General features: G+C 37.7%; 1 protein-coding gene across 2 annotated transcripts in view; it reads left to right on the plus strand.

Annotated features, from left to right (window-relative positions):
- The first annotated feature begins 229 nt into the window (after window positions 1–229).
- Window positions 230–24,583, plus strand: part of LOC306872223 (lymphoid enhancer-binding factor 1-like) — a 46,386-nt gene continuing 22,032 nt past the window's right edge. Inside the window, exons 1-3 of one of the 2 annotated variants that reach the window (XM_079420718.1) lie at window positions 230–810; window positions 2,563–2,629; window positions 3,441–3,568. In XM_079420718.1, the coding sequence (XP_079276844.1) occupies window positions 610–810; window positions 2,563–2,629; window positions 3,441–3,568 (396 nt within the window). In that variant the 5' untranslated portion in view covers window positions 230–609. The remainder of the gene's footprint in view (window positions 811–2,562; window positions 2,630–3,440; window positions 3,569–24,583) is intronic. The other variant, XM_079420719.1, reaches the window with a different exon arrangement.

A 24,583-nucleotide genomic window follows, 5' to 3' on the forward strand; every position in this document is an offset into this window, starting at 1 on the left:
CAGCACTGGTGTCTCCTACCTCCACATTTTGCGCTCTCTGTCCATTTGTTGGAAGCAGTGCATAAAATCCCCCTTTACTTTCCTCAGGAGTGTCAGTCAATGCATGTGTGCGCGCGCGCGTGTGAGTGAGGTGTCAATCAAAGCGGCGGCTTCCCTTTCATCTCTATAGTCAGTCAGAGATCAGGGGGAGGAGTACAGCACTACACTCTCTCCAGCCCAACATTACTCTCAGTCTCTGCTGAGCGCATTTCTGAAGAGGGACACCTTTTTACCCAAGAAACCAAACGGGAATGACACACAGCATCTGAACTCCAGCACTTTTTTTTTTTTTTTTTTTGAGTCGGGTTTTTTGAACAGTCGGAACTGTCCTGCGTTCAACTTACACTTCTAACTTTTGCTTTTAAGAACACCACAGGAGGCGTACTTTAACTTGTAAAACACCCAGCGTCGCTACATTGCGTTCCCCTCTGGATGCTCGAGCGTTGCCGTAGACCAAACACTCGCACGCGCGACTGGAGTGCGCCAGCTGAAATTATACGGGGGTTTCTGTCTAACGCCTTCGCTTTCCGGGCGTTTGTAGGGTGAGGAGGACTTTCAATCACCCGAGAAATGCCGCAGTTGTCAGGTGGAGGAGGCAGCGGGGATCCGGAGCTCTGCGCCACCGATGAAATGATCCCGTTCAAAGACGAGGGAGACCCGCAGAAGGAACAGATCTTCGCGGAGATCAGCCACTCAGAGGAGGAGGGAGACTTAGCGGAGATCAAGTCATCTCTGGTCAACGAGACAGAAATCAGTCCTAACAATCATGACGTGAGTACGCCTCAAACGCAGGTTGAAGGTCCTGCTCCATCTCCGTCAAACTTCATGTGTCCAGTTATTGGGAAGTTGAGATTTGTTTTCAGAATGACGAGTCGTGTTGATATTTTAACCTCAGTTCTGTGAGTGTGTGTGTGTGTGTGAGTGGTTTAAATGGCAGAGCTACACATGTTAAAGTCAACAAACTCATTTTAACCCACAGTCCTTATTTAAGAAAAAATGACTAAAAGGGCCACGATGATCAGTATTTGCTTTAATCATCACAGAAATCATGATAGCTTTTTATATTTTTATTTATTCGGGATTTTTGTTTATTCAACCACTTAAAAATTTTTTTTTTGTTTAAAAAACCCCCACAGTCGTTATTTAATTGTCAAAGAAGGCAGTGTTGATCAATATTTTAGTTTTTTACTCATCACCACAAACAAAACAGTAGCTTTTAAATGGATTTTTATTTTAAATTTGTGTAAGATTTTATTTATTCAGTTTATTCGACAATTCATGTTAAACAGTTATTAAAAAGAATGTAAAAATAATAGTGCAATGCTGCTACCCCTATAATAATGTTAAATTTTTTTCTTGTTGTCTTTGAGATTTTTAATAATTGTCTATTAAGTACTGCCGGATAATGGGTAATCTTAATATTTATGAAACAGTTTATTATGCCTCTGACTGGTTTGTTGTGATTTCTTTTACAATGAACCACAAAACTGCAACATACTTTAAAAAAAAATAATTTATTGATATTAATTTTTAATATGTATTAAAAATCAGCACACCCCGTTTATGGTGGCGACAACCTACACTGAAAAAAATGATACATGGAATTTACCAATTGTTTTTTAAGGTAAGTGGTTGCAATCAGTCTATTTTAGCTACATTTAAATAAATACATTTTGCTGAAAGTTAGTCAACTAAATTTGATTATTTAAATGTAGCTAAAATAGACTGATTGCAACCACTCACCTTAAAAAAAATTTGTATAATTTTTTTCAGTGTAATTTGCCTGTTCTTATATAGGCTAAATTACATGTATTCAATTTCACACAAAAGAAAAGTAAACAATTATTGCAATGAAACAAAATGGAAGTCTATATCCATCTGAAATTTGTGAAGCAGTTGTCAGATTTGTGTGCTGGTGTAAATTCGTTTGAATTTATTTTTTGTGTTTCTCTGATCGTGTGCTTTTTTCCATTAATACTTGGTCATGTGCATCAAGTAAATTGAACTAAAGAATAATAAGATGCTTTGCTTTATTAATGAAATATATTTCCTCCTGGCATCAACAGCATGCAGGGTTACAGCTTGACATGAGAAAGAACAAACTGATGGGCTGAATGTTAATTGGGAAAGCAGTGCAGATCCCTCACTCTGCTGGAAGGCACCCAGAGGGAGCTGAACTCCAAATGGAGTTTATTTCCCGGCACTTCTGATTCATAATGCGGAGTGAACGAGAATAGTAGCGAAGCCTTTCTTTTTCTTTCCTCAAGATACCGCATTTGTGGTCGGTCTCCATAGCAGAGGGAAAATGACTGAGTTAATCAATGTGTAACAAAATGCAAGTTATCTTTTCCTTATGGATGCCTTATGCTAAAAATATGATAAAACATACCTTATTTTGACAGCTTTGGTTTTAGGATTGAACACATTTTTCTTCAGAAAGCAGGAGTGCTAGAAAAACAAAAGCAATAACATTGCACGTTAGAAATTAAGTTGTTAATATCTCTCTCCTACATTTTTGAACAGGCAGCTAGACAGTCCCAAATAACACCAGACTCTTATCATGAGAAGCACAGGGACCATCCGGACGATGGTAAGTCATATGGCTTGGAAAACATGTGTAATATTATTAAATCCTTTTTTTTTTCTTAACAGCATGCTTTACAAAATCCGAACATTTTCATTCACTTATGTTAAAGCATACACTTTCAAAGAAAGACATTTATTTATATATATTCTCTTTTTTAAAATGTATTACAGTCCTAATGCATAACTGATTTAGTTGTCTGAATATGCCTGTAATTATTTAGATTTGTTCTTTTAATTAATTGATTCTGAAGGCTTTGTGAAGGGAATTTCTCAGCCCACAGTCTGTTTGGTGTCAAGCACGTAATGACACGTGCCAGGGAAGTGCCCCATCTTCCTCTGACACGCTGGCCTCCAAACACACCGTCTGAGATGCTATTGTCAAGAGCAGCATGTTGCTGTGATGGCCCGGAGTTCATTTGATCTCTGTTTGCACCCGGGTCTTTTTTTACGCCAGGCGGGGCGCTGGGGTCACAGTGAAGTGACTTGATTGTCTTTTCCCCTTTGTTCTCTGCTTGCTGTGAATTAGGATGCAAATTTTCAGCTAAACACTTCACTGGCCTCAAAACGGCTCCCCCGCTTTAGATACCGTTAGGAACTGCTTGGTTTCCTGTTTAGATTGCATTTTTAAAAATGTGACATTTGGTCAGGAAGTTCATTTTGATTTACTTTATTGGCACTGAACATTTCCAGACGTTTCATGCATACTTTAGTTTAGTGACTGGACTACATAAAAACAATTAACAAATTTCACATTTAAACTGCAAAAATATGGGAAATCTTATTCATTCAAGCTGCTTTATATTATTCTCTAACAGGCAAGCTTCAAGACATGTACAGCAAAGGCCACCCGTACCCCAGTTACCCAGGATACATCATGATGACCAATATGAACAATGAACCCTACATGAACAACGGCTCTCTCTCGCCTCCCATTCCCAGAACGGTGAGTGTTATCCAGTGCTGTTCGCTCCTGAGCGCTCGCTGTTCAACATTGACATTTTTCACTTTTTTCACTATTTTATCTTCCCACATCGTAGCGTGCAGCTCGGTGTTTTGATGTTAGTTTCTGATTGGCAGCGTGTCTGTGTCTAATGCTCTGACCCATATTTGCTCGTTCTGTCTATACTTTTTAGTGTGGCGGATTAAAAAATTGTATTTTGATCAGACTTGCACACTTATGCATAAATGTATAGAAGTTACAGACGTTTGCCATCTCGATAAAACAACCGCTGATGGAAGGAGGGGTGGGGGGTGGGGTGAAAAAAAAAAGAAAAAGATGGTGGATACGCTAGCAGCTGTCCACCCTAATCCTGTTTGGTAGTTTTTGTGTGGTTAAGACTCCCTGTTTGGCAGTTGACTGGTGCCTGGAAGAGACGGCCGCTGCAGGCAGCCTGTGAGCCCGATGAGAGACAGGGCTTTCTCCGCTGAGCTCATCTCATCCATTGTTTGCACAGCTCTGAATTCAGCTCCTTTATCAGTCTGCGGCCGTGCGATTATATTTCGGTTTTCGCTGCTGTGGCGACGGACGTCAAACAGAAGATGATGCTGCAGTTGACCTGTAGTTGCTCTAAGCTTTTGGGATGAATGGTCCTGACTTTAAAGTTTTTATTGTTTAGTTCTTTTTAAGCAGTTTTACTTAAGCATATGCATTGTTACACAACAAGATGTGGTTTAGCAGTTTGTTGGCAATTGGGTCAGCAATGTACATTTGTGGGAATCCTTTGTGATTTAAAGCCTTCGCTTGGGAGGTACAAAAAGCTGAATTTTTTAAATACTGATGCAAAGATTTTTGCAGAGGTGTTGCAGAATCATTTGCAACTTACCCAAATTTTGCCTTTTTTCACTCGGTGTGCAATAAAATCCCAGTCATGCCAGATCCATTTCCTCAACCTTCTCCGCTTGTTGTCTCTCTCTCTCTCCTTTGCGGTGGCTCAAATATTCAGACACAGTATCTCCAATGTCTGGGATCAGTTTTCAGCGAGATCAAAGGCATCTTCTTTCCCCCCTTCTCCCCCTTCATTCCCCTGAAGTTTGGATTGATTTCCATTGGCCATGACATTCCAGTGCCTGAACTCCCACCCAGTCATGAAGCAGGCAATTTTGTGGTGGTCAGCAGATTTTTTCTGGGGGGGTGGGGGTTTGTTGCTACCTGGTGAAACGCCAGCCACATGGGCACAGTGTGCTCCAGCACCCCCAGCGGTAGTGGATATTGGCATCATTGTGCTTAGTGATCCATGAAAGCTTTACATGTTGCTCTAATCTGATGGACGACATCTGGAAATGGCATCCAGAGCTCCTTTGAGATGACTAACTTGGGGTCAGCAGATAATGTTTCCAGGTAAACACTGGGGCTGCATTGTCTCTGGTGCCTGTAGCTTTGAAGTTGTAATATTTTAACATTCGCATGAAATGGCGAATTGGGAATTAAGACAACCTAGGCATTTCCTCCTTTTGAAATGATTTCCCTCGCGCCGGGACGTTTTATGTAGTTCCGCTTATCTCGGCCCCTTTTAATCAGTTGGAGAGAAGAATGGGGTGATGGGGTCCTGGATTTCATTGAATTGTATAATCTGTTCCCCATCCCCTCTCTTTCATTTCTTCTTCTTAAATTGGATTATTTAAAGTTCAAGCACAAAGTTCCATCTCAGTAAAAGTGGTTGAGATGTTAGATGTTTGACCTGTGACCCCTAAATTAGTTTAAATGTCCTCAGATTTTTCTGAAATAAATATTGAAAAAGAGAATGAGTAGCATACTCGCATGAAGAGTAAACAAATATTTGTTAAATGAAAACCAAATTTACCCAGGTACAATAGACAGTGCTTTCAATGACAACCAAACTTACTTCAGTATAGTGGTTCGCTTACTGCGCTTTTCGCATAGATTTTGTAAATTTGTTTGTGAAGTTGTTATCAGCAGATTTGACTTACTCATCAAAGAATACAAACTTTATCATCTGGAAAAATCATGTTTCATTTCAAATTTTAGTTTGACAAGACATGCATATTCACAGTCTGTGTGTAAAATTCTCAGAGAAGAGCATTTAATAATTTGGCAAAAAAAGACAATGATATATGGAAAATGTAAAAAATGATTAAATGCGTGGAAAGTGGGTTAATTTATAATTTAAGTAAACATGTTATCATAAAGGCTGTTTTGATGGTTAGTTTGCGCTTCATATGGATGGACCTTTACTGTAAATCATGTGGTGGAGCTGCTGGTGGAGCAGCTTCAGTCCTTGTGCCGTTTTCCTCCCCCATCCTGATTGGCTTCTGGCAGAGGAGCTTGGGAAGAACCAACCCAAGATACACACTCACACTCGGCCTGCTTTGATGTGGGATGTGACGGATCTCTCGGCGTGGACATGCCGTGGAATCACAAACCCCCCGAAACCCTGGCTTTACCTAAAGAGATTTCACACAGCTGGATCTTCAACTCTCGGTCTGTCCCTTTCTACACCATTCAAAGAAACTACATTTCCCAACAGCCCTTGGTTTTTGTAACAATATTTAAGTAGCAGATTTTTATTGCGTTTTAATAGTTTTCAGTATTACATCAAAATCTGCATTTCTGAACTCACCCATATGCCTCTCTGATGCTCTTTAAACACGTATCATATCGTCTTTTGATGAAGGCAAGCAAAGCGCACCGCCCCCACACATGGGTGATAAGGGGCAAACAAGTAGCCATATCATCTGCTGAGCAGGTCTGAACACCAGCGTGGCCTAGACCTCGCAGATTTCGGCAGCCCACAGGCCCTTTGAAGTGCACTGGTACAGACCCAGGGTTTTTGAACAGAGGGCCATTGATACTGTGTTTACATCGACCGGTCTCTTCCCCGTGCATGCACGCTGGTGTCCTCGTGGGTCCAGGAAGGGAGCGTCGAGGAGGACTGCCGCACCCGTTAGGCGGCTGACGGGCCAGGATGCCGGGCCGTCGAGTCCCCCAGAAGCGCCGGGAACCAAGGAGATGGAAGGAGCCGCGCACGAGACGCCGCCGCCACTCGCTCCCGGCCCCGAGAGGGGAGCGCGTGCGGCCACCGGACTCCGCCCCTTCCCTGGACCCTTCCCTGACGAACACTACCCTCCTGCACAAGCCCCGCAGCACAACGAGGACACCAGATTCCCCGTTTATTTGGACACTTTGCCCCTTTGGACACTTTATTTTCCTTTTTATTGTTTAATAAAAACCTCTCCGAGGCTTGACGCCACACCCACTGTGTCTGTCGTTGGCTCCTCCCGCCACAGTCTTTATAGTAAATTGCTTTTGTGTGTATTCAAGTAGTGCAGTTATGTTTATTTATCTTAGCTCTGCTAGCTAGTCCCATTTTCCTATATCTCCTTTTGTTTTTTTTTGTTTTTTGCATTTATCATATGTGATTTACCAACAATATTCGTTATATGCAATGTCAGGTTTATTAGACAAACCTTATATCTGCTACAAATTATTGTTATTTTTGAACAGGCTAGAACAATGAGCGTTATTTCTTGACCTCTTAATGCACAGCTATTATGCAAACCAGCGCTAGCACCTGTTGATGATCCTGAGGGCACATGCAAGTGAAGTGCACCGTTGTGTTTTGACTTTGCGCCACAGTTGTCATCACTTTTCCTGCATGTTATGTCTCCAGGCCCGGCTGTGACCTCCATCACCTTCCAGGGGCCTTTTTAAGCCCTGCTTTATTTTGACAACAGTAGCTGATGCTCTTGTCCCAGTCTTTTGCCTCATTTATTGTAGTTTTTAATGTGTGTTGCTTCATTTTGCATATTCTCATTCGCAGTGTCATTTGAAGCTCGTTTAGTCTCAGATGACCAAAAATCCCCTTGTTTTTCTCATTTTACAATTGTTTGTTTGAGAAGCGACATTTGATGCGTGTCAGTAACCCTCTTCTATCAAATCACGCTAGTTGTATAATTGTTGGAGATTTCATAGTGTTGGTAGTTTTTGCACTGCAGCGGCATGTAGAAACTCGAGTGCCTCGTCAAACAGTCGTCATCTCAAGAGAAATCCGTCAGTGACAGTGATTGAAACTACACTGTTTGCATGCATCTCTGAACTTCATTTGCGCTGCTTTTTACTGATCAATACAGGCTCTGTGCCACTAGGTTCACTTTTTTCATATTTTTCTGAAGCTCATTTAATTTTTTTTGCTGGGCTGTTTGTGTGTGTGGGGGGGTAAAGGAGCTTCACATGCTCCGTGGATCAGGCACCACTGAAATATTCATGCTCCCTGGTGTAGGAGTTTGGTAAAGGGTTTCAGTACAAAATATGGCTTGCCACCAGGCTTTATTAGCGAGGCCGTTTAATGGATGTATAGATGCAGCCCCTTTCTCGCATGCACTCACTCCCTCTCTTTGTGTTGCACATCAAACCATCTCTCTGCCTCCGATTTCTCTGACTCTTTCCATTTCTCACAGTCAGTCAGTTAACTCATGTTTGCAGCGGACGAGAGGGGAGGGCTTTGCTATCAGCTCTTTTTGTGTGGGCTCGGTCATAAAAAACACCCTGTTCTTTGAATGTGAAAAGAGCCTGTCTTTAATTTTTGGGAAACTCATAAAAGTTTGTCGCTCCTTTCATATCTGCCGCAGAATTGAAAACAAATGCTTCCTTTTTTCATCCGCCTTTGAACTGGCCAATTATGGAGTTGTGAAAATAAAAATCACCCTGTCAATCGCTCCTGCTCCCTCTCCTCCTTTTTTACTCTTTTCTTTTCCAGCTTTTTCGTTTTAACTCCGCTCTCTTTGATTTCTCTTCTTCGCTCCCTTGTTTTTGTCTTTTTTCTGTCTTCCCTTCTCACTCGTTTGTGTCGAAGGTGTGCGTGTGTGTGTGTTGGGGGGGATCAGTGATGTCAAAGTCAAAACCAAGAGCATTAAGAAAACTGGCGAAATGCAATCCAGCTGCAATCCGACATGACGCTGGAAAAAGGGGGCTGTGGAGCAGAGAGCTGCGGCGTATTCCCAGGGCGCACAACTGCTCGCGGCCTTGGCTTTGATCTCTTCAAAGCCTTCTGCCTCCTACTAGATGAAGAGTCTTGGCTTCGTTTCGTGAGCGCTGGAGAGAGAGAGAGAAAAGGGGAGGTTGAGTGAGGGATGGTGTGGGGAATTAGAGGGGGTTGTTGTGCATAGAAACGGATGAGGATGGGGGGAAAGGCGAATGGAGAGGGAAAACATAGAAAAAAGTGACAAACATACACTGAAAGAGGGCGGCAGGAAGTTAAAGGTGTCCTTTTGCAATATTCTGGCCAAAATCAATCAGATTGTGGGAGTAATTACATGTAATATTCAGCACAAGTCTCAGAGGGTTTTGTTACCTAAGGGACTCTGACCCCAGAAACGGAGCCCAGGCTGGGGAAGGGAGGGCCAGCAGAGGGAGGGAGGTGTTGAAAAGCAGGCTGCCCTGTTGCCGTCCAGCAGAGCAGAAAATGGGAGTACAATGCAGTGATTACCCTTGCAGATGTCCCCATATTTATGTCGGTGATGTTTTTGTGGCGTGGGCGGTGGGATTGTTACAGAGCTAACGAGGCCCTGCTATTGTGGAGCGTGTGCCCGGTTGTGCCCCCTCCGCAACCCCAACACACCCACCCCCAACCTCCAGGCTTTCCCACATTAGACTGTAACAGGGCAACTATCCCGCCCCTGGAGGTGTGCAACTTGTGAAAAATACACTTACTTAAGATGTTTATGGCAACATAAACACATTATCCTATGGGTGGAGCTTTTCAGTGGCCAATAGAGAGGGGCGTCCTGTAGCCAATGTGATCGCTACATGATATCATTTAATAATGACAAATGAGATGCGCACAATATCGCAAAAAATTTTATGCATGCATATTAATAATTTATTTAAACATCAATATACTATATATAAAAAAAGTGTTTTTGTTAATTACTGAAATAAATTTTATGCGTGTATGTTTATAATACATCAATGTACATAAACATCAATAAAATATATTAAAATGTATTTTTTATTCATTGCTGAAATTAATTAATCCGTTTGTAATATCAATTTAAATGAAAATCTATAAAATATACGAAATGGTTTGTTAGTTACGTTTTTATACAGAACAAGTCATTTTAAAAATTCATTTTTATATATTACAAACATTGTTTGAGGAATTGAATACTTTTATTTAACAAGAAATAATAAAAAATTATATTGATCAAAAGTGACAGTACAGACATTTAAAATTGTTTTCTATTCATCAATGAATCCTGAAAAAAATGTGTAATGGTTTCCATAATAATATTATTAAGCGGCACATTTTCAGCATTGATCAGATGTTCTTGAGCAGTAAATCAGCATATCAGAATGATTTCTGAAGGATCATGTGACACTGAAGACTGGAGTAGTGATGCTGGAAATTCAGCTTTGCATCACAGGGAGAAAAAAACATTTTAAATTATGTTCAAATAGAAAACAGTTATTTTAAATGGTAAGAAATACACAATATTACTGCTTTTACTGTATTTTGAGTCAAATAAAAGCAGTTTTAAGGATAAAAAATATCTATTATTATGTACATACAAAATATACTATATAATACTCCATTCTTTTTGCTTTCCCCATGTTTATATGCTTATGTTCAAGCTAAGATCACAGTTTACACAAACTACATAAACCATTACCAGTGCCCCTCATGTCAGCCTATTGTTAATAAGGTTCATCAGACAAATTGACTGCTCTGTCCCTTTGATCTGATCTTTCATCTCTGAGTCTGGCCTTCTGCATTACTGTTCCTGATCTCCACAGACCTGCATTGTGATGTTTTTTTTTTTTTCTCCCTCTATCGCTAATTGATTTGAACCCATGTGGAGTGTTCATTTGTCACTTAAGGGCCCTTCACAAACATATAGAGCCTCTGATATGAGACTGCGTGTCCAAATACACAGTCTTTTCTGTATTTTTAGGACATCTGCTATTATTCACCTGCTATTTTGTTGTATGATATGCTCACTCTTTCTGAAACTCGTTCTGGGTGCGGATGTAAGACCTGAGACAAGTAGCACTTTGTTTACTTTCCTCAGTTGTTTGATGCTGGATGATGAAACCTATAAAAATACTCCGCAAGACTGCATTTGCTCGTCTTTGCCTTTGTGCCTTCATACCAACTTCTCTCAACCGCTAGTTATTAACTGCATCTGTGTTTCCCAAAGGATGTGCATAGGTAATAATAAAATTCAATTTACAGCTTAGTACAAGACTGTATGCTGTGCTGATGCTGGGCCTGGCAATGCTAACAGTAAAACTTGACTGGACACACTTGACTGAGTTTGTTTCTCATCTTTTGATCTAAAGCCTTTTGATTAAATGCTTACAATTATTTTTGTACATGCATGTCTAGTTGATGTGAAACACTTTTGGGAAGTTGTCAACCTGTGGAGAGTGACATGCTGTACTTATTGTTGTAATTCTAATGCGTTTGGTTTTTATGGCATTTTAGAATTTCCGTTTAGAAATTGCTAGTAAATTTTATAATTATAAAATAAACAGCAAGTAACTTAAATTTGACATTTTGAAGAAAAACTGAAAAAGTGTTTTCTTGTTAAACGTACACCAGTAATATTAATAGTTTTCTTAATTTATTTAAAAAAATGTAAAGAACATTTTTGTGGCTACAGAAGTGCAATTTGATAGCTTTGATGACTCTGTATTATTCCAAAATGTACAGTGTTTGGGCTTTTGACTGGCAGTGTATGTCGTGGACTGGCTGTGTGTAGAATCATAAAGAAAGGTAGAAGCAATTGATGCATTGGTGAGATTTGAAGATGGGTCGAAATATATTGACAGGGAAGGTTTGAAGCTATATTTCAAATGATCTAGCATTTAAGCATTTTATATAAACACACATGCAATAAAATATCTCATCTGTTGTCAGTTTCAGTCCTTTTGAGAATAGACCTTAGGGCTACACACTATTTTATTGAAAAAACAACCATTGTAAGACGGTTAGTCAATAAAAGATTGGAAAAAAGGCTTTGCGCACATTTCCAGTGGACAAAAAGGGCTCCTTTTTAACTAAAAGTACTACTTGCTATTGCTAGTCAATTGAATTACAGAAAGGTGATATTTCTTATTCTTGAAAGTATGAAAGGACAAACATTTTAGTGCAATACGAGTTATCTTTTTTGTCAATTTTAACAGAAAATTGTAAATGTCAAAAAGGATAGTTCATCCAAAAATGAAAATTCTGTCATTTAATTACTAACCCTCATGTCGTTCCAAACCTGTAAGACCTTAAAAAAAATATTCTCGTAGCTTCATAAAATTATGGTTGAATCACTGATGTCACATGGACTATTTTAATGATGTCCTTACTACCTTTCTGTGTCTTGAACATGTCAGTTGCTTTGCTGTCTATGGAGGGTCAGAAAGCTCTCTGATTTCATCAAAATATCTTAATTTGTGTTCTGAAGATGAATGAAAGTCTGATGGGTTTGGAACGGCATGAGGGTGAGCAATTAATGACAGATGATTTTTCATTTTTGGGTAAACTATCCCTTTAATGCATTTATTTACTTGATTTTATTTTTCACTTTAAGAAGTAAACCAGCACAAATCTAAATATAATCTGATTGGCTATGATTTGTGTAGCACATTGTGGAGTTTCAGGACTTTGTAGTTTTTGGAAAGCTCCATCCAGGAAGCATCTGTCTCACATGTTAATGGTATAATTCATATTCCAGCAGAATACTCTAGATAGGTTTGCACTGAGATTTATACCTGGTCTTTGATCAATATTTAGGTATCTAAATGGCATACATCCATGGGAAATGGTGCTCAGGCTGCTTATGCATTATGGATTTTGTTTGCAATTATTAGAGATATTTTGAGGTTACTGACTGATGGTTTCTCGGCTTGAGCTGTATCTACACACCCATGATGTGATGCGAGTTACAAACTCATTCTCAGATTGAACATTAATTTAAAACTTCTCGGAAATCCAGCACATGACGCCTTTATTTACACTTCTGTTTTTCCATCTGTCATGGACAATGCACCCAATCCCAACCCAAGGGTTAGGCTAATTTTCTGAATCTTTATCCAACAAAAGACCGTTTTCTTTTGGTTGGACCAGAACTTGGACCCGTTCCCTCCACTATCCCATTAACTCTGAGTTAAATCACAGAGAGTCAGGAAAACAAAGACCATAGACTCCTCTACCGCGTCTCGCCTTGTTTGCACACAGCCCATGTTTTGTTTGCTTTAGTCAGGACAATAGTCACAAAAGTACTCCTTCAAAAGTATCGAACGGGGGGAGGTGCCTGTCCTGTATGTGAGCCGACTTTCAAGAGCTCGTATAAGTGCTCCTCAGTCATGCGTGGGTTAGGAGAAGTCATTTGTTCTCCGGGGATTATTGTGCGAGTGTGTGCACGCTGTCAGACTGAGGGTTTTCACTGGCTGATGCTAAATTGAAAAGCAGTTGTGTTGAGGTTAACTAGCTAATTCCTTAACAATGTGGAGAGGCCACATTTATATGAGAGGTTTGTGCGTAATGCGGTATTTTCCTACCTACAAGCAAAACAAAGGCTTTACGTGATGAAAGAGTGAAGATGTAGGGTTGTTACAATTGATCTCTCTGCTTTATTGAGATGTATTCAGTCTTGAATCTGTCAGAACAGGTTCTGATTTCTTGTAGCCTTTGACTGAGAAATGTTTACTTTAAAGTATCTCTGCAAACTGCACAAATAATGACCACAGAGACCATTTTTGTGTCTTGTTTCAAGTATAAGTGGTCTCTGGAAATAACTGACAATAATTTTTTTTTATTGTTTGGAAACAGTGATTCCTCAAATCAGAGGTTTTTTTTTGAGGACATGTGCTGTTAAGTTTTTTCTTAACTCGATTAAACGGATATCTTATAACTCGGATCCCTCCTTTAATATAAGTTTATATTTAGTGACCAGAACATCATAGAGACTTAGGCCAGTATGCAATGACCCAGATCACCATAGTAAAAACACATAGCAATGTGATAAAAACACAGTTAGAAACCATATCATATTCCACTTTGAAGAAGGTTGAATGTGTAATTTCTGCAGAGCTAATGGCACCAAAGGTAACTGAAAAAATCATTGTTTCCAAACATACGGAAGACCAGTTATCTTGAGGAACAAGATTTATTAACCGATTTCTCAATTTCATATCATTCATTATTATTTCTGCAGTTTCATATAGAAATTGTAAAGCATTTTATTTTAAAGCAATTTACTGTACATTGATTTCTTGCATTCAAACCCTTGATGTTGCTGTAAAGATTTTCAAAGAATATTTTTAATAGATTCTTTGAAGGTTTTTTAAATTAGACCTTTTTTTCTGCTTAAGCATTTTTCTGTTTAAGTCAATGTGTTGCTTGTAATTTTTTGTTTATTATTTGTGAAATTTAGAGTCAAAATTGTTTCTACACCATCTTTTTTCAGTGTGTATGAATGCTAGAAGCTGCACACAATATGCTTGTAATATAGAAGTGGGTTTATTAACAAGCTACACTTTTCCTTTCATTGAATTCTGTTCATGCAAATACTGGAGCCCGGAAACACAAGTTCTTGCGAAGAAGTTTTGCATTTTGTTGTGGTCCAAACTTCAATTTTAGTGAATTGTGAGCTGCAAATTTGTAAGTCGTGAAGATGCGTCATCAATAGAAGATCGATACGTCTCTAAAAGAACGTAAACTTTAAAGCTGCAGCGCTGCAGGAAAGACTTATTTTTTGTTATTTATGCTTTTAAAAAAGACGCCGCTGAACATGATGTCAGATAAAGAAATTTTGCGTGCTCTAAGTCTATTTACTGTTTAATGGAGACCTCTGCATGCAACTATTGGCAGTTTATGACGTGTGCAGAGCGGAAAGCCACATTCTGCTATGTTAATTTGCTTTCAATCGGTGTAGACTTCTCTCTCTTTCCAACCCTCCCCCTGCTACACTTCCTCTTTTCTTCTCATCTCAATCCCTAACTCTGGGCTGTAAAGCTCAGGCTTTGTTGCTGTGAGTGTGAAACTAGGTCACTACACGGCATCTGAAGTAGCTCCATTCACCACAGCCCAGTGTCCCTGATGCTGCAGGTACCCTCACAAACACACGTGCGGCAGCGTATCGCTGCTTCACTTACACATTAACCTGAGCCTCCTGCCCTGCAGTGAGGGAGAGAGAGGGAGCGGGTTGTTCCACCCCTTCGTCACAAGCTCCCCGCAGGTCTCATTCTCTCCTCGCCGCAAGTTCCTCCCAAATCCAGAGTGGCAGCCATTTACTTGCCGTATACCTGTGTGAATGTGCCGGCAAAACACCGTCTGCACATGCCAGGCAAATCACACCTCTTCAAACGCCTGCTTAGAAATGACTCTAGAACTTGACACATCTCTCTATCTCTTCTCTCCAACTGCTACCCTTTTTATTTTTGTACGGAGAAGAAACTCTTTTTTTTACATTTTGAGGGAAAAAAAGATATGTGAGTGCCTCTTGCTCATGCAAAACTGATATGATTTTAGTGGGGTTTGTTTGGTGCTATGCATGTGCTAAGGTGTTATGAGCTAGCACAACAATTTGAGGAGTTTAAATGGCTTAATTAAATTGTTTGTTTTTTCTGGGGTTTTTTTTGTGTGTAATGAATGTGTTCTTTGCATTGTAGTGGTGCCAATTATTTCTGTAGAGCATCAAAAGATGTGTTTATTTATTAGTGTATACATATTTATATTTAGTTTTTTATAATTAAAAATAAATTATGCATTTTTACTTTTATTTGTTATTTTATTTTATATATTTAAAGTATAAAAATTAATTTAAATGATCTAATTTAAAATAAAAGGATAAAACAAGTTATTTGTATGTGAAAATAGTTTTTATTTTTATTATTTTTATCTATTTATTTTAAAGTATTAAAATTAGTGCTGTCAAATGATTAATTGCGATTAATCGCATCCAAAATAAAAGTTTTTGTTTACATAATATATGTATGTGTGCTGTGTATATTTATTACATATATATAAATACACACACATGCATGTATATTTCAGAAAAATGTTGTTTATATATTAAATATATTTATTTGTAATATAAATTCTATGAATATAAATAGACATGTAAATACATGTAAATATTTTCAAAATATATACTGTATGTGTGTGTATTTATATATACATAATAAATATACACAGAACACGCACACATATATTATGCAAACAAAAACTTTTATTTTGTATGCAATTAATCATTTGACAGCACTAATTAAAATATGTATTTAAAATAATTAGATGCATTTCAATTTTTGGTTTAATAAAAATAAAATCAAACAGGATAATTTAAAAATTAAGTATTTAATCTTTTAATTTTATTAAAATAAACTTGTATTTAAATAAAAAAATGACTTTTTTCAGTTATTATATTTTCATTTAAAATAAAAATAAATGTTTTTCAATTATTTTATATTAACTTTTATTTATTTTAATTTAATTTAATTTTATTAGTTTGGTTGCTTTCTGTAGTTTTATCATTATTAACAAACATTCCAATCTGATCTCTGCATAACAAACTGTGCAGGTTACGCACTAATACTCTGGGTTAAGGGTTTGTTCAAACCTTAGTGATTTGATCAATAGCCTTAGAAAGCTCTCCTCCTATATGTTCAGCAAGAAAATTGCAGTCATTTCATTTGTACTTTGCTTTTGAACTTCTGTTGTTTGTCAAGGTACCCCTAGCATGTTGCGTAGCTGCGATTTGGCCAGTTTGATTATGTTGGAGAATCGGCCTTCCATAAATAACCGAGTGAGAGCAAGAGCTGGCTCAGTATGAAAGGAAGGAATAAACAAGTGCTCATTCATATGCTTTCTGCACGTCCAACAAGGTTGCGAGGATCACGGATGCGTGTGTTCGGCACGTAGACGCCGTGCTGGCTTTTAAAGTTTAATGTATGTGGCTGTGTTTGTGTCAGAATGCATGCTAATGGCATGTTGTGTGTGTGTTTGGTGAGTGGACGCCGCACTGCCCGCTGACCAATCCACTCCAGTGGAATGTTTGACCTTTCGGTGGCGCTTTGAAGTGACCAGGTCCTGCTGTGAGAAAGAGCCCTGCGTAAGCCGCAAGGTGAACGTGCAGCGTGAAGCCCTGCCAAACCTTTATATAACCTCCACACAATGCAAAACTGTGCCACTGTCACCTCCCAACCAATCAGCAATGTCTATATAATACACATCCCACACTCAACCCTTTACACTCTTCATTTAATCCTGTGTTGTCTGTTAGGAAGCATCCTTGTTGCCTTATTGTCTTGATAAATATTGTATTTTATTCTCAATGAGCTTTAAATCCTCAGGTTGGCGCTTATGTATCACATTTGTGTTTGTTTTATGGTTCACATCTGTCAGAATGCAGTACTGCATATGCCGGTGATGTGGTTTTCTGGGGTGTTAATGGGAGAGATGTTTGATGTTCTGCTGCTCCGCTTGCCTTTTGCAGATGACAGCTTGTACGCTGCTGTCAAATGTCTTTATGCCATGCTTTGAGCTTGAGCTAACATGTGAATCGAAGAGTTGATATGGCTTAATAAATAATAATAATAATGTTAAGAAGAAGAATTATTATTTATTATTATTATTATTTGGGAAATGATCCTGTTCTTAACACTTAACACAATATTTTTATTCATAACATCAATATTTATTTTGTAGAATGTCTAGTTTTAATTTAATTTAATTTATAAAAAAATATAAATTCATTTTTTGTTATTTATTTTATTATTTTGCAAAAGGATTTTTTTCCTATTTTGTTTTTATTAATTTGTTCATATTGCTAATAATTAAAAATATTTATTTACACATATATATTTTTGATAATAATTTAAATTTTTAATTGTAATTTTATTTTTAATTCTAATTGTAATTTTGTTTATAATTGCAATTTTAATTTAATTGTAATTGAATTGTAATTTTAATTTAATTTAATTTAATTTAATTTAATTTAATTTAATTTAATTTAATTTAATTTAAATTTAAATTTAAATTTAAATTTAAATTTAAATTTAAATTTAATTGTAATTGTAATTGTAATTGTAATTGTAATTTTAAATTTTAAATTTTAAATTTTAAATTTTAAATTTAATTGTAATTTTAAATGTAATTGTAATTGTAAATTAAAATTTCAAATTTAATTGTAATTGTATTTTTAAATTTAATTGTAATTGCAATTGTAATTGTAAATTAAAATTTCATTATAATTTAATTGTAATTTAAATGTAATTGTAATTTTATTATTTTATTTTATTTTATTTTATTTTTAATACCAGTGTTCAGAAGAGACTTGTTCCTGAGTGATTAAAATAAGGTCTCTCTTTTACTCATTCTCTTGCACTCTCTCTTTCTGTTAAAGCCTTGAGGGCAGGCTTTCCTCCATTCGTTCCCCTCTCCTCTACGTCTCGCTCTCTTCATCCACCCTTCACTTCCTCCTCTTGTTTGTATCGTTACCTTGGGCATGTGGCATGTGCGATGAGAGTACTTCATTAATTGGGTTTGGTTACATTAAGCCCCAGAGCCAACAGGCCGTCCTGCCAATATCACATTCAATTTATAACCCGCCGCTCTAGACTGGGGGCCTCTCTTCATTTAGGCGGCTCAGTACTAGGGTTGCTCACTTACTGGGGCTTTAAAGGGCCAATATCGAATTGAGTGGGCACTGTATGTGTGTGTTCATCTTTGTTGTTTAAAGGTCATGCATTCCTATCAATGGGATGAGAGCATGAATGTGAGTATGAACACCTGGCTCTGTGTGTGTGTGTGTGTCTGTGGGCGAGAACTGTTTTGGCTGATAGTACAGGGTGTGTTTCTATTCAGAACTGGACTGTCTTTTGTGAAACGTTTCAATAGTCCGAAACCTAAAGCAAATCACAACAATGTCTAGCTTTTTTGTTTGTTTACTTTAATTTTCTTATACAGTGCTTTAAAGGAATTTTTAGGGTTAAATATAAGATACACTACCAGTCAAAAGTTTTCGAACAGTAAGATTCTTAATGTTTTTTTAAAGAAGTCTCTTCTCACCAAGCTTGCATTTATTTGATCCAAAAACAGTAAAGTTTTATGTTTAAACATCAAAAAATACATTTTAATATAATTAGTTTAATATTTTATTTCAATAAAATAAAAATAGCTACAGATAAAATACAAGATATGTATTTATATTTAAAATTGCAGGGTTAAATATTAGAAATCTCTGTGTCAATTTACAGCAGAAAATAATAGTTAAACTCTTCAAAGGATTATTTGACATTTTCTGTGATAATCCTCATTATGCCAAAAATGCTAAGTGTGGAGTATTGAACTGAGATCAACCTGACTTGTCTGAACCTACCTGCTCATGCATTTACTCTTTAATTAGCTTTTATTCATGTGTGGGCATCTCTCTCTCTCGCTCGCGCTCTCTCTCTCTCGTAGGGAAACAGTATGAATGGATTTCACCAAGATTTGTAGCTGTATGGCATTCTGTCGTTAGCACTTAAGTTGCCAACTCCTTGAATGTTTGCAAAACACCTCGCTCTTTCACACAGCCGCTTTATTGTAGCCGCGGGCATGAGTCCTCATTGCATATAAATTACAGTAGAGGGAAGCGATTATTATACACCCCCCCCCCCCCCCCCCCCAATACCACGGAAATTAGATAATTGAATGGAGGACAAAGGGCTGCTGGTGCGAAGAAAACACTTGCTGGTAACATTCGTAATGTTTTGGGCAACATAAGCTAATTGGAAAAATGCAACTCTACCTACATTTTTGCAAAACTCAAAAATTGTGTCTACACATAAAATTTACTGTAGTTTTCATCTGGAATAAACACTAGTGGCAATAAAATACCAACAACTTTTAATAACGGCTTATTTTAGCATAGCTCCTTGCACAATGCTATTATAATCTCAAAGCAATCTGGCCATAGTGCATGATTTGAAAATCTAATATATTTATTAATAAAAACGAATACACATTTGCATTAAATACTCTGTTCCATAGGTATGGCTTTTCTGGCGTAGTAAACTTGCTCAGTAGCGCACCTGGTACAGCATTACATTTGCGACCAAAATGCTAGGGTATGAATCTTGTGAAACAAGTCATAATAAAAGAACTCAAACAATTGAAGCAAGCTAAAATATTAATATCAAGCTAAAATATCATTTTCTTGTTAACACTATTAGTTTGGTTTAGTGTAGGTGATACGTCATTTTCTAGCAAGTTACAGCATTAAGCTTTTAAGTGCCACTCTCCATTTCATTTCTGAACTGCTGCGATACACCCAACAACCAATGTCATGAAATGTAGCCAGATTCAGATATATCAACTTAAGATAAAATGCTTTTAGTGCCATTCACTGGACATTTCACTTTTAAAGTAGAACTTTCTGCAAAATATTATGTGTATAGGCCCCTATGAAATCCATTAAATTTTTTCTGAAATAGCCCCCCCCCTCAATTCAATTTTTTCCATTTTATTTTTTCTAGACTCTGTTTTAATTGTTAGCTTACATTTTATTCATCTAAAAGAATGTCTAATTAATTGAAATCATTAAACATACACAATTGAACCACAATTTATTGAAAGTTTAACAAAAATTAAATTTTTACAGCCCTATGAAATACATTTTTTCTTCTCAAATTTATTTATTTTTTTTACCAAATTCTGTCACAGCATAAATGGCTGCCCACTGCTCCGGGTGTGTGTTCACGGTGTGTGTGTGTGTTCACTGCTGTGTGTGTGCACGTTGGATGGGTTAAATGCAGAGCACGAATTCCGAGTATAGGTCACCATACTTGGCAGTATGTCACTTCACTTCACTTCACTTCATATACTCATATACTGAGGCGGCAGAGGCTGAAAACAAACACCACGAGCACCACGTGCACTTCATCATGTGTGTATTAAGTAAATGAAACCATACATCTGCGCCATTCATTCACACCGAAACATGCAGATTCATATTTAAATAGTATTTTGTGGCTTAATATTCACAGACACTAGTCCATAATCACATTTCGCATTGTACAGTAAATTCTTTTTATGACGCGATTTTGCGATTCAGTGCGCGTTTTCCGTGTCGCAGAAATCATAGGGCCCTATACGTACAGGAACTAATGTAATATAATTTTGCAGAAGTGTCATTACAGGCACATTTTTCCGATGAGCCTGGGTTGGTTTTGGGAAGCAGAGCAAAGGGTGCTTTGCTAACAGAGCTGGTTTTGCGTTAGGAAAGTCATGTCTGTATGGTAAAACTCATTTTGGGAAAATTCAGAAAAGGGTTACCAGCTGGGCATTAGTCTTCAGCGTTTCATGCTGATTGGCTGAAGTAGCGCTGCTTTCTTGGAGAGGGTTGAAATTAACAGTGTCCATTTTGTCTCCCAGCTACCAAATTCCCGAACTCTGGCTTTTCCCTCTTTCCTCTGGATTTTCTGCAGGCCCTCAGCCAGCTTCAGTTCTGCACAATGAAATTTCTTTTAAAACCACATCTGAGGGGCTCTAGAGGCAGGCTTGGCCAGACCTGCTTATAAAATCCTAAATGGACATGCTTCTTTTCAATCGGCACCGCCTCTCTGCAAATATGAATAGAAAGACCTAAGCCTATTATTTTTCTTCAAAATAAAAGAGAGCGGGGGGAGGTAGGTCCGTGCTATATCCTGCCGCCCTGGCCTGTGAAAACTCAGAGATCTTTTGGGATAAATCGCCATGGCACCATCCGTCCTGGGTTCCTGTGGTCAGCCAGGGTGTCCGGTCACTTCCTGGTCGGGTTGAGTGAAAGTGTTTTTAGTTTAATACGCCATTGAGCTGGGTTGGGAACGGGGTGGCGCAGCCTGTGATCTCAAACCACCTGGAAGGATTTGAATGGCCTTGAGTGGCGGTGAATCACCCTGCGTGACTTTTATTTAAAACCATGGAAAGCCAAGAGCACCAAACCCTCTCTACGTTTATTAAAGGCAACCACATTTTTGGAAAGCTGAATGTATTTTAAATTTGACATTTTATTTCTTTTGCCTTATTCCGGAAAACCAATTTTTTTTTCTCGAGGTTGTGCCTCAGGGTGCCCCTGCAAATTGGCACGGCAGTCTCGAGGTTCCCTGCTGGAATTTTAGCTTCATGCAATGCAGCAAGATGGCAGTTTATTAAGAAGTTGAGAGAAATGGGCTCTGACAGCTGCGACTGAGAGGACCTAAAAGAGGCCCCGATCGAATAAGGTGGAACGCAAAGTGCCAACTCCCACTGTTCATGGCTGCTGTAAGTCGAGGACCGTGTATTGACGTACCGGAGAGTCGGGGTGTCTTTTGTACAATGCTTGCGTGGACTCTTTAACTTGAACTGTTTTAAGTTCTTCCTCCACTCCTCAGTATCTCTTTTTCTCCTTTACTCGGAGACAGAGACTAGGGGCTTAAATGAAAAATATGCCTGCCTCTTATCTCTCTCCCAGAGGAAAAGCCAATAAGAGCTGAGAGGCGTAAAATGAAGAGGGGGTAAGGATGCTATCATGCAGTCTTCCAGTGAGGGCCTTTCTCAGTAGCTACTGCCCCCCAGTCACATATTAGTAATGAGGCCGAGTCAGGGATAAGGTTTCCTTAAGGTAGGATAAGACCCTTTTTAAAACTACTTGTCCAGATTAGCCATCACCACTGACCAAGGGTTGAACCATATTTAAATCTCATACTGGACTGAACTATTAACAGGCTAATTTAGTAAAAAAAAAAAAAGAAAAAAAAAAAGTGTTTTATTTGAATTTTTTTATTTATTTTATTGCTTTGTAAAGCATAAAATAATGTTTTATTATTGTTTTTAATTAATGTTGTTTTTTCGGTATACAACAACAATGGATTTATTTTTTGTTTGTTTTTTGTTTTGTTTTGTGTTTGTTTGTTTTTTGTTTTATTGCTTTGTAAAACTTCAAAGGAGATTTGTTTTTTATTATTATTGTTGTTAATTTATTAATATCGTTTTATTTTTTCTGTATACAACACCAATTGATTTTTTTTATTGTTTTTTATTTTATTTAATATTTTATTTTATTTTCATTTGAAGCATGTGTTTTCACTTGGTAATATGGATTTTTAACATCATCCATCATTGATTACAGGTATTTTCATAAAAATAATCATCGGCCTTCCCATTGGCATTGGTCAACATTTATGTGGCTCAGAATCTGACCCATCATAATTCTTGTCAGTATGGCTCATGAATATTAATTAGGCATATAATGTTCGCCCAGTACCAACTGCGAGTTTGTCCGATTGACTGCATATGTGACCGGTTGGCAGAGGCTCGTTCTTGGTCTCAAAACGGATATTTCAGCTGGATATAATTTGTTTCCTTTGCACTGAAGTGAAGCAAAGTTTTTAAAACATATATGTTTAAGTTATTATTACCCAAAAAGCAGGGTGGAATAACCTTTGGAAAGTGGTTAATTATAATAGTTGCTACACCCCTACTTGATTTTGCCAAATACGACATGCTCTTGGAACAACATCCTTGTTGGTCTTGGAACAACATTCCCAGCATATTCTTAGGGCTTGGAGTTTAAATAACATTATCAACTGAACAATTTGCAATTTTTGTTTTTGTAATTTGCTTTGGGTTTATAGGGTTTGGGGTAGGTATAGGGTTAGGACTGTTTGTTTTTCCAGAACCAACAAAGGATCCAGAGCATGTCCTACATTTTGAAAGCATTTAGCAATACAGAAATATACAATTGTGTATCATCAGCTTACTCTCAGGAATCCCAAAAATGCATTGGAAAATGTAGGAGTTTCTGACGTGTTTGGATCTCTGAGTGTTGTTGAAAGTTATCAAAGCTCAGATCTTTCCAGAGAATGCCATTCATATCATCGTCCTCCCTCTCGGCTTCTGTCCCGTGTCTGGGAGACTCCGAAATAACGCCCCCTCCCAAGTGCACTCTCACACGCACACCCCGTGGTTTTGCAGCAGTACGTCTGCTGAGGAAATGGCACCCTACACCTGCCTCTCTGGCCAATTAGCTGGTCGGAAACAGCAACCTTTGCTCCCAAATTAGGACAAACCGCTCATTCATCCCTGTGGGAGTTTTGCCTGTGGTACGGGTGGGCCACTTCTTACCCGTCTCGCCTCTCTCATGAGTTGTGATCTTGAACATTCAAATACAGCTGAACCTTAGGAAAAGCATGCGATTGATTAACTGATTTTTTGCACTTTTCTTTCTAAGCGATTTCATGTTTGTTTTTGCATTTAGATAGATTTCAGGACATTTTTAATCATTTTTTTAATGCTTATGGTTTGTTCATAAGCTGCTTTCAAGTCTTCCTGGGAATTTCCCACTCACAGTGAAAAAATGAATGTGTGTTCAAGTGACTTTGGTCAGAGTAAATCAGATTTATTAGGTATTTTCTTCCTTTTCTCTCTCATTTTACTTTTCCTAACAAATACAGGACACTTTTTTTTTAGAGCTAGTGCAAATGAAGGGCAAAGGCTGTGCATTAAATGTGTATTTCATTGTTCTCGTGCTACCACATTGTTCAATGGTAAATAGGTTTGTATCCTCATAAACTGGCTAAATCATATTTTTCTGGCAAACTTTATTGCTGTTTTTCATCTAGGCTACACCAGTGTTATTTTAGTATCAGAGATATTATTGTAGTTTTTAATTATATTTTGTAGTTTTTATTTGTCATATTTTCTGTTTTCATTTTCATAAGTTTTAGTCATTTTGTTGCTTTCTTATGGTTTTTAATTTTTAAATGTCTGTGTAGTTTTATTAATTTTTATTTCAGTTTTAGTTTATTTCAGTACATCAAATTAAACTAATTCAAAATTAGATGTTGCAACTATATATTTTATTTATTTGTATTTTATTTTAACTTATTTCAAGCAATGAAAATGTTTTTTTTTTCTTTTTTCTAAAGGAGAAGCTCATCAATTATCTAAAAAATTGCTACATGTTCTTGAACACTGTGTACTTGATGTGCTTTTGTGGTGTGCTGAGC

This window comes from Barbus barbus (genome assembly GCF_936440315.1).
Source record: "Barbus barbus genome assembly, chromosome: 7".
In the NCBI taxonomy this organism is placed as follows: Eukaryota; Metazoa; Chordata; class Actinopteri; order Cypriniformes; family Cyprinidae; genus Barbus; species Barbus barbus.